Genomic DNA, 16,702 nt, shown 5'->3' on the forward strand with positions numbered 1-16,702 from the left:
CTCTACCCCTCCTCCACTCACATGTACTCTCTCTCTCTCTCTGTCTCTCTCTCTCTCCAAGGTTTTTTTTTAAATAAAAAAATAAAAACACTGATTGAAGAAACTGAAACCCTAACAGGTATTTTATTACAAGTAAGCAAAGCACTCAGTTTTCAGCTAAAATGGAGCAGAAAAAAACCAAAATAATAAGTCAATTAATGAACGCGTACCCTCCACACAAAGACACTGGATTCATTCTCTGTGTCGGGCAGGCACTACTGTTCTTGGGCAGCAACACAACAGTAAGGGGGGGGCAGGGAGACCCAGCCACAAACCTATTCCAGAAATTAATTGATTAGTCAGTTCTCAGAAAAAGAATCACAATTTTTATTATTACTATTATCATTATTTTAGTAGCAATATGCATGTAATACTAAAATATTTCATTGACATTAAATCAAGTGACAACAGCGTGAGAAGGGTTGAAAAGCTCTCAGGATGATAATTTCTTTTTTTTTTTTTTTAATGTTTATTCATTTCTGAGAGAAACAGAGCGAGTATGAGTGGGTGAGGGGCAGAGAGAAAGCGACAGAACCTGAAGCAGGCTGCAGGCTCCAGGCTCCAGGCTCCAAGCTGTCAGCACAGAGCCCGATGCAGGGCTGGAACCCATGAACCAAGAGATCACGACCTGAGCCGAAGTCGGAAGCTCAACGACTGAGCCACCCAGGCAATCCTCGGCATGGTAATTTCTTATCTTGGGTCTCCATAAAGAGACCCTATTCCTGCAGTATTATTAAAGCCATGTTTTTAGAAGGCATGCCCAAAGAGGGCTGAGATGCCATTCGTGATACGTGAGGGCTCCCCAAATAGAAAGAATTTACACTCTAGATTATTAATTTTCAGCATAAACAGTCTCTCGTTTTGACAGGAGGTCTACAGAAGGTAGGCAGGTGGCTGACAAGTATTTGAAGCCTGGGGTATCATTTATTCGAAGTGTCTGTGTTCACCAATGGGTGGCTCCGGACACAGCCGATCTCTTGTCTGGGCAGAGGTGAGAGTACCGGTGCTGACCTACAGGACCACAACTGCACTTTAAAAGTTTCACAACAACTCAAAGATTGAAATGCCCTTGGTTGACACCTCGGAGTTCTGCTTCCCAAAACAGGGCAGACAGCAGCACCAAACTGCACGCGGGATTGCTCGTCTTTGCCTACAACTATGACATGATCTTAGATTGAATTCAATGTAATCCTAATTTTTTTTTAATTTTTTTTTAACGTTTATTTTTGAGACAGAGAGAGACAGAGCATGAACGGGGGAGGGGCAGAGAGAGAGGGAGACACAGAATCGGAAACAGGCTCCGGGCTATGAGCCATCAGCCCAGAGCCCGATGTGGGGCTCGAACTCACAGACCACGAGATCGTGACCTGAGCTGAAGTCAGACGCTTAACCGACTGAGCCACCCAGGCGCCCCAATGTAATTCTAATTTTTAATTCTGAACATAACTCCTGCACCTAGCAGACCCTCCAGGATACCCGTCTAAGCTGTAAAATGCACCCCCAGGTAACATCTATTGACTGCTGAATGCAGCTCTTTAGAACTGGCTACTAAATGCTGAGGATTACCTGTCCTAAGCGACTTTTGTTTGTTTTGGTCTTGTTGAGTCCTTCTGTCTCCTAGTAATTAGGCAAGTGGTCCAGCTACTTCTGGAGACGCTGTGAAGAATGTGAAAATCAGAACTTGTCATTATCAAGGAGGAGGATGCTGATCTTCAGGTTTTTTTTATGGCAGCAGGCCATGGAGCCAGCTCATTTAGAGCCTGGGGCATGAACCTGCACATTTTCCTTTAATGACTGCAGCTGAATGACAGCAACTTGAACATGATCGATGGGCTGCCGCGGGCGTGTTTACCTGTGTCACTGATGCATGCTAGAGAAAACTTCCGTCCACACCACTGATTCTTGGAAACAGGAATGTTCAATGAAAAGAAAGCCGTGGTATTGAGCTCACAGTTCTTGTTTCATACCACATTTTCTCTACACACATTAACAATGAGGTGCGTAAATTCCTTGAATTTTTTTTTTAACATTTATTTTTGGGAGACTGAGAGAGACAGAGCGTGAATGGGGAGAGGAACAGAGAGAGAGGGAGAGACACAGAATCCGAAGCAGGCTCCAGGTTCTGAGCTGTCAGCACAGAGCCTGTCAAGGGGTTCGAATCCACGAACCGTGAGATTATGACCTGAGCCCAAGTCGGACGCTTAACCAACTGAGCCACCTAGGCGTGTGAATTCCTTTTGTTTAGAATCTCATTCATGATTCCTTCAGATTGCAAAAATATATTGCAGATCAAATTGATATGAAGTTGTCTGCCTCTCTTTTCCTAGTTAAATGAGAGCAAAGCAGGCAGGGGCATCATTTAACCTGACCTCAGCAAACTTTGGCCATAGAGAAATGTTTTTTTGGGAGAAATATTAGACAATATATTGAAGCCCCATTATTATACCTGAATTGAGAGAGAATGCAGTACAGTGAAAAGAGCACTGGATTCAGAATAAAACAAGCTAATTTTCTCATTTCAGTTCTATGGCAATTTCTTATATGGCTTGAGGTAAGCAAATTAAATACCATTTTAAAATGAGTTTCTTTGGTCATCAACAGAAGACACTGGATGAAATAATTACTAGAGTAACAGTCATTACTTACAGATCTCATGAAATAAGTTTTACATAAAGAGTTAACAGAAGTATGTCATTTATATTTTATAAAAAATATGTACATTTTAATGAAATGTAGTGTCTATATTAAAAACATTTTTGTGATTTTGAGATACTATTTAACAATGTTTTCTTGTCCTATCGTATTTTATATGTTTATCTTTACTGTTTCCACCATATTTGGTTCAGTTGTTCTGAATACTGAACATGTTTCCCCCATTTATTCCCTCTAGAATATTCTGCTTGTTAATTTCCTACTTTGCAAACCCTGTACAAGGGCACTGACTAATACCCCTGGAGCTCCTGCTTTGTAAGTCCTGCCTGTGGCTCTTATCGGTAACTAATTACGACATATTTTCCCAGTGAGTTTGTAAGGGTCTTTAAAGTCTTTCTCAAAACTTTGCTCCAGGCAGGTTCTGTCAAAGTAGACCCAATGATTTATGTACAAGGAAGTGTGACATGGCATTTTTGTTTCATTCTGAGAAAATTGAATCAACCTAGGAGATCAACAAAGATGGAAAGGTTCAATAAAATTATGTTAACTCACAGTGTATCTGTTTAGGTTTTAATACAATAGTGATATGAAAAATAGTCTTACTATAATATTAAGTATACGAGGAAGTATAAAAAATTTATAAAGGAAAATAAAAATGTTGTATAAATAATTACATATTCATATAAAAATCTTAGAAGGGCCCTTCCCAAATATTTACACCAATCTCTAGCTGCAATATGACTCCCAAATAAAATTTTTATCTTCATTCCTTTCTGAGTTTTTAAACTTTTTTACAATGTGTATGAATTACTTTATAATGGAAAATTCATAGAAACTTTATAAAATATCATATTAAAATGGTCAATGTGATTTCACATATGAATATTTAGCAATGAATTCTAATGATAAATATAAAAGAGGCATTAGAAAGGCACTATAATGTCATGTTACAAAACCCCACATATTAAAAGCTTGCCTTCTTTTTTTAAATTTTTCTTAATGTTTTTATTTATTTTTGAGACAGAGAGAGACAGAGCATGAGCAGGGGAGGGGCAGAGAGAGAGGGAGACACAGAATCTGAAGCAGGCTCCAGGCTCTGAGCTGTCAGCACAGAGCCCAACGTGGGGCTCAAACTCACAGACTGTGAGATCATGACCTGAGCTGAAGTCGGACACCTTACCGACTGAGCCACCCAGGCGCCCCTAAGAGCTTATCTTCTAATTTAGCATATAAAAGCTTAGTCCATTTTTACTTTTCCCATCATAGCCTCCAGTGCCTGAAAAACCCAACTCCTAATAGCTTCAAAGGGAAGAGAACAGACAGCATCCAAACGAATTAATTCTTAGAATTTGGGGTGATTAAAAAGGTAGATAAGTATATGTGTGTCTTGAGAAGCGTTACAAAGTCAAATTTTAAGGGAAAAATTCAAAATAACTTACAGGCAAGAACAGAATATACACAAAAGAGCATGGCAGGCAGGAGGAGGAAGGGAGGGAGATGACCCATCCACACTTCCAGAATATTCACCAGTGACTAGAACTCCTAGCACCAATTCCCAAGACCTTAGACAAGTGGTTTAGGACACTCGTTGCTCCGCTCTCTCAAGCTTCGGTCATCATTTTTGCAACGTAACAGATCCAGGATCCACAAAGAAATAGACTGTTTCATACCCAGCAAGTTCCATCAACCCGCTGCCACCTGACCCCTCCCCTTCCTTCCTACCTGGAGCTCCACACTGCTACATACACCACTTAATTTCCTTCTTTAGCTTGCTGCGAATCTAAACACCTAGTCTGGTCAGCCTGTCTGCACCATGTCTGTGCAAGCGATATCCATCCACAAGGCTTTCTGATCCTTGCCGACTCCAGGATCTGCCCTTCCTTCTTCCAAACCACACCCTCTACCAGGACCCAGATCCGCAGACTCCTGGCTTGCAACTTCATAGCTCAGTTCACATCTCGAAAAAGGTCATGACTGTTCCTACCATGGTTTATGTTCTAACAATGAAAGCAAGGGGGAAAATATGCTTTCTCCCCCCATTTTCAATCTACATCTGGCTTGAAACAAGAAATAAATTCAAAATCATCGAGCAATTCTCATTTTAATTTTAATACATGGAAAGAGTTCCACTTGTGGCACTTTGATACATAGAATTCTTTTTTCTCTGACTACATGAATATAAAGTTCACTAGTCTTTGCAGATAATCCTTCCCTATCTTCTTGACCTTTCCCAAAGGTGTTTTAATTTCCTCCTTTTCATGGATGATAATTGTGTCATTACTTTCATAAGATGCTTTCCCAAGACATAGTTTGGAAAGTGATTAATCATCACAGGTCATTTTTCACATCACGTTATCAGAAACTACTGTTCCACATTACAGTAACACTACCAGTGCTGAAAGACTTGGCAATGACATGTGGCACAGGACAAAGACTAATTAAAGGAGGATTTTATAATGTGCTCTTTCCCAATCATATGCTTTTTATACAGAGCTAATGGAATTTAAAAATTATAAACAGAGGCGCCTGGGTGGCTCAGTCAGTTGATCGTCTGACTTCGGCTCAGGTCATGACCTCGCAGTTCGTGAGTTCCAGCCCCGTGTCGGGTGCTGTGCTGACAGCTCGGAGCCTGGAGCCTGCTTCCGATTCTGTGTCTCCCTCTCTCACTACCCGTCCCCCACTCTCTCGCTCTCTTTCAAAAATAAATACACATTAAAAAAATTTTTTTAATTATAAATAAAAGAAACAAAATAAAAATAAAGGCATGCTATCCTCACCATGAGTCAATGTAAAATATCAAGATTTCTTTAGATTCCGTGTAAGAAGAATGTTTTAAAATGCTTGTTTCGTGCCTTCACAGGACATACCATGTATAAAGTACTCTGTGCAGTAGCTTTGCCCATAGTGGGAGGTCAGGAATGTCTTCACTCCTACTTTCCCCTCTATTAAAAATAATCACAAAAGTGATTAAAAGCAAGAAATCTTCTGTTTTACCACCTAGAAAATAATCAGTATTTGAAATAATGGTACCAAAAATTTCCTCTAAAATCAAGAACATGATTGCAATCCTTGTGCAAAGTAAAAACAAAAAACAAAACAAAACAAAACAAAAAACAAGAGAAATTACTGTAGCAATAGTGTCTAGGGTTATAAATACTGTCAAGTTAAGGAATGTTCTTATTAGTATAAATTACTTGGAGTTTTTAAGTAAATTGACTAGAGAGTTTCCTTAAAATTTTGTCTATAAGTTTTTAAATGTTTTATACATTTCTATATAGGTTTGTCTTCTAACTTCACTGCTAAATAGTAGAAGTCAGAGTTCAGATTTGTGTATCACCCAGGGAAGGTTAGTTCTAAGCACAGTGTTGGCATTTGATAAACACTACTGAAAAATACAATGAAATGAGACACTGGCATATACTGTTATATACCTACAATTTCTATGTAACCTATTCATTTTTAAATGTACTTCACTGGTTGAATTATTACAAAAAACACACTTATCTGAGTCATAATTTACAAAGATCAATGAACTATATGAGTTCTAAAGGTCTTTAAAATGTCCTGTATTTTTCTAGCTTATACGAGAAGACTATTTGGATGCCAGCGTTGGAACTGTGTGATGATCAAATGAAACAATAGTTACCTGAAGGAAAAGAAATATTCTTTCGAAATGAATATATTTTTAGGAAAGTCATGGTTTTCTTAAGAGCAAAGGGGTACCATGTTGATTTAAGGCAAAATACAAAGACAAGGTTACATAGTGTAAACGAATATACATTCTTATCTAATTGTGTAGACCAGCACTGCGACAATAAAAACAATGAAAACATACGGGCGAACACCAGGACTACTACTCTTAGGCAACCACAAGCGAACATTATCGTGCTTCTCACAGTCACACCCCTCCACATGGGCGACGCGAGCACTGTCCCTTCTCCTGGAGACCACTGTCCTGGCATTGTCATGACTCCCCACCACCTTTCCCAGAGTCAAAAAAATTTTGCTCTCATTTCTCATTTTGATCTCATCTCAAAGAGTCACAACCTAGGTCTAAACATTAACAATCATGACTTTCTAATTCTTGATTTTGAGCACACAGCTCTCAAGCTATCACCATCTGCACACACTCACTGCGAATGCATTGTCACTAACAATTTCTCTTTCCCCGCTTCCACTCTATGTCACTTCCAAGATCCATCGGTATAATGGCTGTCTTGCATCCCTCATCTCCAATGCCTCCCCTCCCCACCTCTGCTTAGCCCAGCTCACTCCAAACAAGTCCAACTCAAACAAGATGACTGTGCTCATCTGAAGAGAGGGGAAGAAATACCACAGTTTCCAACACCAAGCCATCGGGTGACCTGAGACCATGCACTTTGCCTCTTTTCCATTCTCATGGATGAACTGTCTTTGTTCCAAAAGCCATTCTTTTCTCTGATGCACTAGATCCATTCACTCTCATCTACCCAGTAACTTTTCTCCCTGTTATTTCCCCCCCTTTCAAGCGTCATAAACTTCACTTTCTATAAGTCACTGCCATCATCATAGGGATACCTACCATCCTTAAAAAAGAATCCCTTCATTGTTCTCACCCCTTTAAGACACCCCACGTTTGGGGCTGCTATATATAATGAATGGCTATCAATCACCCGCTCTAAGTTATGTATCCAAATCACATGAACGAAGTCATCACATGCTTGTCCTCCACCCACCCCCCTCCTCTTCTGCTGAAGGACGCTTGTTTACAGGAGAGGAAATAGGAATTAGGTCCCTCTCTCTTAATGCCCCATAGAGAAACTTGATAACTTGGAAATGAGACAGATGTGTCTGAAATACAGAAAATTACCCATAGAGTATAACATAAATCATGGTTCTATTTATGTTAATATGAAAGTGTAAAATTTACCAGCTAAAAGCAATCAAGATGGGAAATTAGAACAAAGAAATAAATCAATGAACACCTTTTCATGGAGTAACCCATGACTGCTTAGGTGCAAGGTCTCTAGGACTCAGATTACAAATATCTTAGTCATGCCATACATGTCATGTGGACACATTTCATGACACAGGGCTTGGCATGACTTAAGCTCATTCTGTGGTTATAAACCAGAATTTGTTTCTATGCAATGTTAACTGCCTGTCTAAAAACTTACATTATTACTCTCCATAACAACTTATTCCAATAAACTGTCAAACTGAGTGTTCTTTATACATGTATTTCTTTCATCGTTATTGTACTTTGCATATATAAAGTGCTCAATACGTTTAATGAATGAGTAAATAAATTATGCAACCTATCACTTGGCAGTTAGCTCAGAATATATGCCTGCTGTGATAAAGAATGACTTCTCTCCTGCAGAACTGATGTCCAAGGAGACAGCACTGGGGTAGCACATAAGAGTGATGCCATAAAATTTCTTCCTTCAAACTTTCTAACTTAATAAATAGGACTTTTAGTCAAGAAAGCTATTTCCCATTAGCACCAAAGAGGACCAGGCAAGCAATAGGCAAATGAACATATTTATAAATATTTTATGTACATAATTATTAAAATCATAAAAGACATTTAATGGCCAAAGTCAGTTTTCTTTCATCTCAGCTAATTTTTTTTTTTCAGATATATTTAACTTAGCTTTGGCTCCATAGACAATAGCCTAGACCTCAGGAAAAGAAATGATGCAAACCTTAAAAATAATTTAGGACGAAAATCTTCAGTGAAGAAAAAAATTGCTTGTTTGCACCAGGCCACCCAAGGAAGTCCATGGACCTGGCTGCTGGTGGATCTGGCCTTAACATGGGCACATGCTGCCCACAGGACCTGATGATGCCTGAGCCTCTGATGCGGAGGCTTCCAGATCCTCTACTCGGCTTCCAGGACAGACTGTCACACCTGTTCACATTAGTTTCCTGCCACAAAGAATCTAACCTTTGCCATCCAAAAATGAACGCTGGACTTATTTTAATTATTTGAAAAAACTCTTCACAATAAGTTTTTATTAAATCTGCATCAAGGATTTGGAGAGGCCATGTTATTTATAGCAATGTATTTTTGCTTCAAGCAGCTTATCCACTCTCTCGACTACAAACATCACTATCTCAGCAGAAGTAGCATCTCCTAGTATCCAACTAATATCTATTCCAATCTCCCAATTCTTTCTCTCATTTGTGATCGTCTTCCCTATACTCTACCTCCATCTAATCGGAAACACATATGGTAACCAATGTTGATAGTTTGATTTATTTCCTCCTACACTTTTCTAGATGTTCATAAACATAAACAAAAATATTTATTATGTTGTTTTTTAAAGTCCTCACGGAATTTTTCAAAGATATAATATATAGCTCCAACTCATTTTATTAATAACTACATAAAAAGGATATAGCTTTTATATAAAAGATACACCTTGGGGAAACTGGGTGGCTCAGTTGGTTAAGCATCTGACTTCGGCTCAGGTCATGATCTCGCAGTTCATGAGTTTGAGCCACGCATCGGGCTCTGTACTGATAGCTCAGAGTGTGGAACCTGCTTCGGATTCTGTGTGTGTGTCTCTCTCTCTCTGCCCCTCCTCCAGTCACTCATGCTCTCTCACTCTCTCAAAAATAAACATTAAAAAAGATACACCTTTTTTTTCAACTTATCATTATTGTTCTATTTTTTCTATCCTAGATAATTTTTCAACAAACACCCATATACATAAAACCTTATGATCTAGGTCACCCATTTCTATACTATCTATGTCTAGGCACAACAAATCAAAGGCTACTGAACACTATAAATGCCAATTCATAGCAACATTTTATTTTAAACAAAGGTTACAGCAATATACATTTCCATATGAGGTGACAAAGAATGTGAATTTCCTCAAACCTTAACCCTTAGGTAGATTACAATATATACTATTTTTGAATGTTTGTCTGTTTGGTAGATTAAAGAAAATCATTTCTATCTTGAATTTTATATCCCTGATCAGTAGAGTATAAAACATTTGCATGTATTCATTGGTCTTTTGCATTTTTCTTCTGTGAATTGCTGTTCATATTTTTTGCCTGGTTTTCTATTCTGTATTTCTTTTTCTCTCATCAACATTAGGAAGCATTAATATACTAACTGTATCAACACTTCATCGTATTTTTGGCACATATTTTCTCTTGGCCTATTTTTTCTACGATTTTATGTTGAATGTGTCCTTGTGTTTATGAACCCTCAGTTATGTCCTACAGAGAGAACATTTTGGACCCACTGGACACTATAGTGATGAGTATGTTTGGTAAGGTAAAATCTCTCTACCAAAAATTTCCTTGTAACTCTCATATACTTACCCTTCCCATGTAATTTTTACAATAGTTTATTCCAGTTTGTCAAAGAGACAATCAGCCGTAAGATCCTTACTACCATAGCCTAAAGTTTATACCTTTATTTGGGAGAAAGTGATATTATTATGGATCATAGCATACCTTGCCATTTATTCCTAATTACTTTATGTCTTCTGATAAAATGCTATACCTTTCATCAGACAGGTCTTGTCATTTTCTTGTTCAGTTTATTCCTCCTGTTTTATATTTTGTCACTAGTCCAATGTTACTGGCCCAAAGACTTCCAGATCATACCTGAGTAAGAAACCGTGGCATAGACCAACTTTAACAAAGCACTATCTTGAGTATGGGAACTGGCATGAACCTTCGTTCCTTTCTTCAATTACTCCTTAAAAAGAGTCAGCACGCTCATGAGTGTGCTTCTGGTAGCAAACTCATCAAGGAATACGGCCTGTGCCTCAATTTCCTGCTTACAGACCATTTTCAAAAACCAGATTATCCAATTACTCTATTCAACTTGCTTTGTGTACCCACTTAGTCATACACTTCCTGACCCGAGGGCACACTTTGACTGAGAGCATCATCGATCCCTTCTGTCAATGGATCTTTCCTCAGCTACTCTATTGATAGCCTGGCCACTTCTGCTGCTTATTCAGCATCCCTGAATCATATAAACCAAACACAGGATGCTTTTTCAATTTCTTTAAAAAATTATGATTTATATTCTAGCACATGCTAAAAGAAGTGAGAAAAAAATCTTGGTTTTCCAGCTTTCTTTGATTATTTGCCACCCTTTATTTACAAGAAACATAACTTTTCTGAAACGGTTTTTTTGTTGTTGTTTTTTTGATCTAAGACTTCAGACTTTATTTACTTATTCATTTTAAGGCAAAGTAATGTCGGGGGAAGAAGCATTCAGATTTTAGTTAGTTTTATAGGGAAAGTTCTAAAACACAGTTCTTCCAGATCTATCTCAGAGATACTGGAAAGACCAATTCGCCTGGACCCAACACAGAATTCATCTGCTGTCACACATACTAATTTTTTAGACTTGTGGATATATTTTGATTGTTGATTAGACTTTATCTTTTCTAAAGACCAATTATTTGGCCTCAGCATTTAGCAGTATTAAATAAAAGGTCCATCACCAAATCTTCCAAAACTTCACCCATATAGGGAATTTTGACTGTAAAGTGTTTTTGTTTGTTTGTTTTTTACCCCCTGTGGAATATTTCTCAACGAAAAGTGCCTAAATCATGAATGAAAACATAAAACGTATGAATCCACTCTCCAATGGCAATTATAACCCAATTTTAATATTTTTATGCCCAAAACCAACATTTGGCCAGAAAATCGTAAGTTTCTTCCAACGTAGCTGAGTCATCACGGGTTCACCTGAAAGAACAAGTTCTAAAGTGCGCCCATAAGTAGGTCACAAAAGGGGAACGTTTCTACCTGCTCTTTGACCGAGGCGAGGATGGAGGAGGTGGTTTCCGTTTCTGAGCCATCCCCATTGGAGGTGGTCAGGCCAGGGCTCAGGGAGCTGGTCTTCTCTGAGGTGGACGAAGGCTGGTCTGGGACAGGCATAGCTCCTGCAATGCAGAGGGACATGTTGAATGCGATGTGAGATGTCGCCATGGCAAACAGATACAACTGTCAGGAACCTTAAGCACTCCCCTTGGGAAAAATGAAAATTATGAACTACAGAGAAGGCACACGACATCATTATAGAATAGGAAACAATACAAGTAAACAGAATCGTTTCTCCTTTCTCACCCCAACCAAATTCTAAGATACACTCACAATTTTCTGTTTTGTATTTGAAGTAAGTGGAAGAAGAAATAATAAGAAGCAAAAAAAAAAAAGAAGAAAGAAAAAAAAGAGAAAAGAAATGAAGTACTGAGTCTTTTTTTTAAAAAAAAGCCAGCTGATCTACTATTTTATTTCTGTTTTACATAATTTTATTACTTGTGTATTGGTGTATTTCCATCTCAAAGAAAATCTATTCAATATTCCCCTTTATAAGGAAATCACAAAAATAAATGATCAATAATTTAGAAATAATTAAGGGAATTCATGAATTAACATAAGAAGATTAGTACTGTGAATACTAAATACCTAGCCCACTCCACAAATATTTACCAAGTTCCCTCTCTGTGACCTACGGCAGATGAAAGCTTTTTAAAGCTGCCAAGGCTCATTTGCCACAGTTTATTTTTTTCTGAGTTTATAAAAGAAAGAAGAAACTCAAATAACATCAGCTCAATTCATAAATGGACACCATTGTACAGGTTAAAAACAGCATCCCGAAAGTTATTTTTTCCCGTTATCTTTCCCTAACAAATAAATAAGACTAAAGTACTCATTATATATATAATCTAGCAGTGCTCATTAGCAGGGGAAATAATAATTAACCAATAACAATTTTTACCAGAGCACTATAAAACCACTATTCAAATAAAAGTCTGGGAGTAAATAAAGGTGGTTTTCTTGCCTCCAACTATCATATCACATGCCCCTCCGGGAACCAGTGCTATGTGAATGTTAGAGTATTTCCTGTTCTACTGTATCTGAGCAGCCTGGGTTTTCCAGTCAACAACATCATTTTCATAGGAACCCTTGCACTGTGATATTACCTATATTTGCTAGCAGTTATTAACTAGGGCTATGCTATCTGAAACAGGTTCTATTATAGAATGTTCCTTAAAATGTATGAAAAAGGTGGTCATCTAATTTTTTCACTGGACTTTCCAAATTAGTTTTGATTTGTTGTCATTTTTTAAGTAAAAATTGTAATAATAATATCAACGACGATTAGAATAGCACTGAAAAGATAAATCGGTTACAAACAGAATTTATAGGAGGTTTCGGGAAAATAATATTTGCAAGCAAGGTTCGAGCAAAGAGTAAAGATCAAGTTAAACATAGTTTGGCAAAACGTAACCATGGCTAAAAACCAGAAGGTATTTTAGGTGATGGATACTAACAAGATGAAAGAAAGTGATTTAAATAATTATGGTGGTGGGGTTGAGAAGATAATAATAAAGCACAGTTTTATATTCCACTTGCTTTCACACGTAGTATCCTGTTTGAGCAAGCCTTATAATTATAAGGATTTAGATAAACAGATCAACAAATGTTGTGCCCAGGTAACAGAGCCTGGAAGCCAAGCCCTTCTAATTAGGAAAAGTGTGAGAATGGGGGGAAGGGGGGGAAGGCAGAAAGCAAGAAGAAAGGAAAATGGCAGTTCTTACATGCAAAGTCACCCCCCTCCCCGGCCTTGCATCTCCGCCTGTATCCATGTCACTGGCTTCCAAAGGGGACTCTACCTCTTCCAAAGGGGACGCCCTCAAGATGGGAACGGATGAGTCTTACATATTTTAAATTATTTTAGCTTTCATGTTTTCCAAATTTTGTCAGGTCCATGTGAATCTAGATTTTGGACCAGCATTATTATCGATATATTTTTTGACAAAGAAATTGTCTAAAGTCTCTAAGTTATTTATATAATTGGGCCTAGAACCCGGGTTTTCTCCCTCTTTATTCCTAGAGTCCTGTGATGCATTGGCCTATTTCCCATTACCTGTGGTGCTGCCTCATAAATGCTAGTCTACACACCAATTTCTCTAAAATGTTACTCTTAAAAGTAGGAGGGTAACCTGTCACAATAAAACGTGGGATTTAATAGGCATTGAATCAAGGTAAATCCTCAGGCACCGGACAACTCTGACCCACACACTGTAAGGAATAATTAAGTCTGTTTACTTCCCCCCCTTTCTCCTTACAGCAACGACAGAAAAAAAGTGAATGCTTCAAGGCCTCCAAGGCCCACCATCCAGAGTCACGGCTAGCCATTGTGCCTGAATGGAAATGACTGGGAATCATTTCCATGGCTCGTGATTTTTCACACCCAGATTTAATTCGACCGTTGGCCATCCCTGTGTATGAGTAAGACTGCCCGACCTCCACTCCTAATCCTTTGAGCTCACAGCACAAGAAGAGAGGCAGGGCCACGTGAAGACTACGGCAACCAAGCTGTGGACTGCCTAATGGTAAGTGTAAAAAGCTTTAAGCCTTCTGACTTGGCAGTAAATCGCCAAGTGCTTTAGTTTTAATTAGAACTAATCCACCAAAATGAGGAGATATTCTGTGTTAAATCCAGGAAATCTGGAAAATGTAGAGAGACAATAAGAAAGGAAAAAAAAAAAAACCCAACACCAAGGAAGAGGCATCCTCAAGTAATTCTGCCACCCGAGATAAGTATATTTACGTTGGTGTATTGGTTTAGGCTTCTCTGACAGAATGTTTTTTTCTGATTGAACACATTCTATGTAATGAGTGTTACATAATGGAGTCCTAATGTAATATTCTCGATGTGTTTTTAAACTTTGTTCACCATCATAGCATGAACTGTGTCTTATGTCAACAAAAATGATTCTACAGTTTTAAAATGTCACGAATACTTAGTATTCGTAAGGCATCATAATTTACTATCTCTTATTTGTAACTTTTACCCTACTGTTATGTCTGTGACATTTTCAATAGATAAAGTGGTGTTGATGGAATGAGGAACCAGTGCAGGTTTCAGACTTTGGAGAGCCAGAACGAGTTTCCCTGCCGCCAGGCTGGTTCAACATATCTGCCCATGAGAATGTCCCCCCCCCCCCCCCACAATGTGAACAAGACTGGCCTCTATTATCTTCTCCTGCTTTTACCAATTTGATATAGAAAAATGCATCCCTTTGATTTGTTTTCTCTTTGGCAACAAGTACAGTGCACATTTTCCTACAGATTTATTGATCCTACGTACAACACCTCTTATTCTCTTTATACAACGACTGTGTAGGAAGTCTTTCTATCGCTAGTCACATGCTAATCGGCAAATATCTAAACTACATTTTAGACGGAAGCATCTTCGACATGAGAAAAAGGGACAATAATGAGGGACAGATACTGTCACATGTTAGTGGGTTTGTTCTCTAGCAGAACTTGGTACTAACAAGTTCTATGTCCAGAAAATACAAAACCACAAGTCGTGCTGTGCTATACCTGCGCATGCATGAGTGTTACGGACTCAACTGTGTTGACTCATACCCCCATCCCTGGCCCCACCTCTGCCCCAAATCCATATGCTGAAGCCCTAATGCCCAAGGTGACCATATTTGGACATGGGGCCTTCAGGGAGGTAATTTAGGTTAAATGCAGTTACGAGGGTGGGGCTTCTAAGGGTGGAACTGTTGCCCTTACAAAAAAGAGGAAAAGACCAGAGCTCTTTCCACCTTGTGAGGACACAGAGAGAAGCAAGCAGCCAAAAAGAGCATTCTCAGCAAAAACATAAGCCAACAACTTCAATCTTGGACTTCTGGCCTCTAGAACTGTAAGAAAATATATTTCTGCTGCTGAAGCCCCTCTGTCTGTGGCATCTTATTAAGGCAGCCTGGGGTTGGATGTTCTCAGCTTCTTTCTCTTACCTCCCCCGGGAGGCAAGTATGGGGGCACTGGGGAACCGATGTTAGCAGGCCAGTAATATCACGTATTATTGATACGTCCTCTCTGCGGACGCCTACGTCCAAGATGAACTACAGATGTCAGGAAAAGGCATGTGCTGCTTCAAATCAGCAACCTGGATAAACCAAAGCTTGTAAGAGGGCTGTGCCCCACTGGTGTGAAGTAAGCCTATGGAACAAAACACTATCTTAAGAACCTCCATGGGACTTTCACAGATGATGCAACAAGAAATTCAGCAAAGTTGGCTGGGATGAGAAAAATACCAAAAGCAGGCAGCCCTCATATACAGAGCATCCTTCCCAATATGAACTCTTATGACCATAAGTAATAAGATTTCATGAGGTCCAAATAAATATTCTAAACTTTCATTTCCCAAACATGAGTTTGGGATATAAACGTACATGTTGTAATCTTATGTGCACTTTAGAAGGCCAAATTCTCCTGCTTTCAATTCAAGGACCACATTCAACGCTATCTTTTATTGACCTCCATCACACAAAAAGAAAATAAAATTCTTATTTTACATTTTGTAAGTATTCAAACTCGTTCCTTCTTTAGTCACTGCTGCCCAGCAACCGATGACTTTACTGGAGGAGGTCATCAAGAACTTAAATAGTTCTTGAAAACCAGTTAACCCTTAAGCTGGATCCGGCCAACTACAGGCTCCATACTCCCTCCCCTGTCCTTGGAATGAATGCGTGTCTGCTCACCTTCCCCACTCCCAGAAGCTTCTCTAAGAATATAGCCCGGTGGTAGAAATGTGGTGGTAGGGTATGTGACTGAACCCAATTAAGGCCTATAGAAACTTTTAAGATTCTGGCCAGTGGGCAGTACAGAAATCTACTTGTGCCATAGCCACCCAAGGTGAGCCTTGTAAATAAGTTCTCTTGTTTATTAAACCTGCCACCTACCAGTCTAGAGTGGTCTGTTGCCTTCTTCAGTCCCTCCCTGCCCTTGAGTATGGGCTCCAGTTTGCAAACCAACAGACTTTGACATCAGATATTGCCACTTTCAAAAAATTAACTGATGGATTCTGGTGTCACACCATCATCTAATTCAATGAGCCACCTAGTCTTCTCATGCCACTGTTACTTGATTCCTCCTCTCTGATTCAGCAATAACCCCTTTGGCCACGATGAGGTCATTGCTCCTCTTGAACTGGCTACCCTCTGTCTATAACCCATGA

The 16,702-nt window shown here is 38.9% G+C and overlaps 1 protein-coding gene across 6 annotated transcripts in view; it reads right to left on the reverse strand.

Moving 5' to 3' along the window:
* The window catches only part of CTNND2 (catenin delta 2), a 929,345-nt gene that overhangs the window by 757,756 nt on the left and 154,887 nt on the right, over positions 1–16,702 (reverse strand). For all 6 annotated transcript variants that reach the window (XM_053906886.1, XM_053906884.1, XM_053906885.1 and 3 more), the window contains exon 2: positions 11,464–11,600. In XM_053906886.1, coding sequence (XP_053762861.1) covers positions 11,464–11,600 — 137 coding nt within the window. The remainder of the gene's footprint in view (positions 1–11,463; positions 11,601–16,702) is intronic.

Source organism: Panthera pardus, unplaced genomic scaffold (genome assembly GCF_024362965.1).
Source record: "Panthera pardus isolate Hobbes unplaced genomic scaffold, ASM2436296v1 HiC_scaffold_2, whole genome shotgun sequence".
NCBI lineage: Eukaryota > Metazoa > Chordata > Mammalia > Carnivora > Felidae > Panthera > Panthera pardus.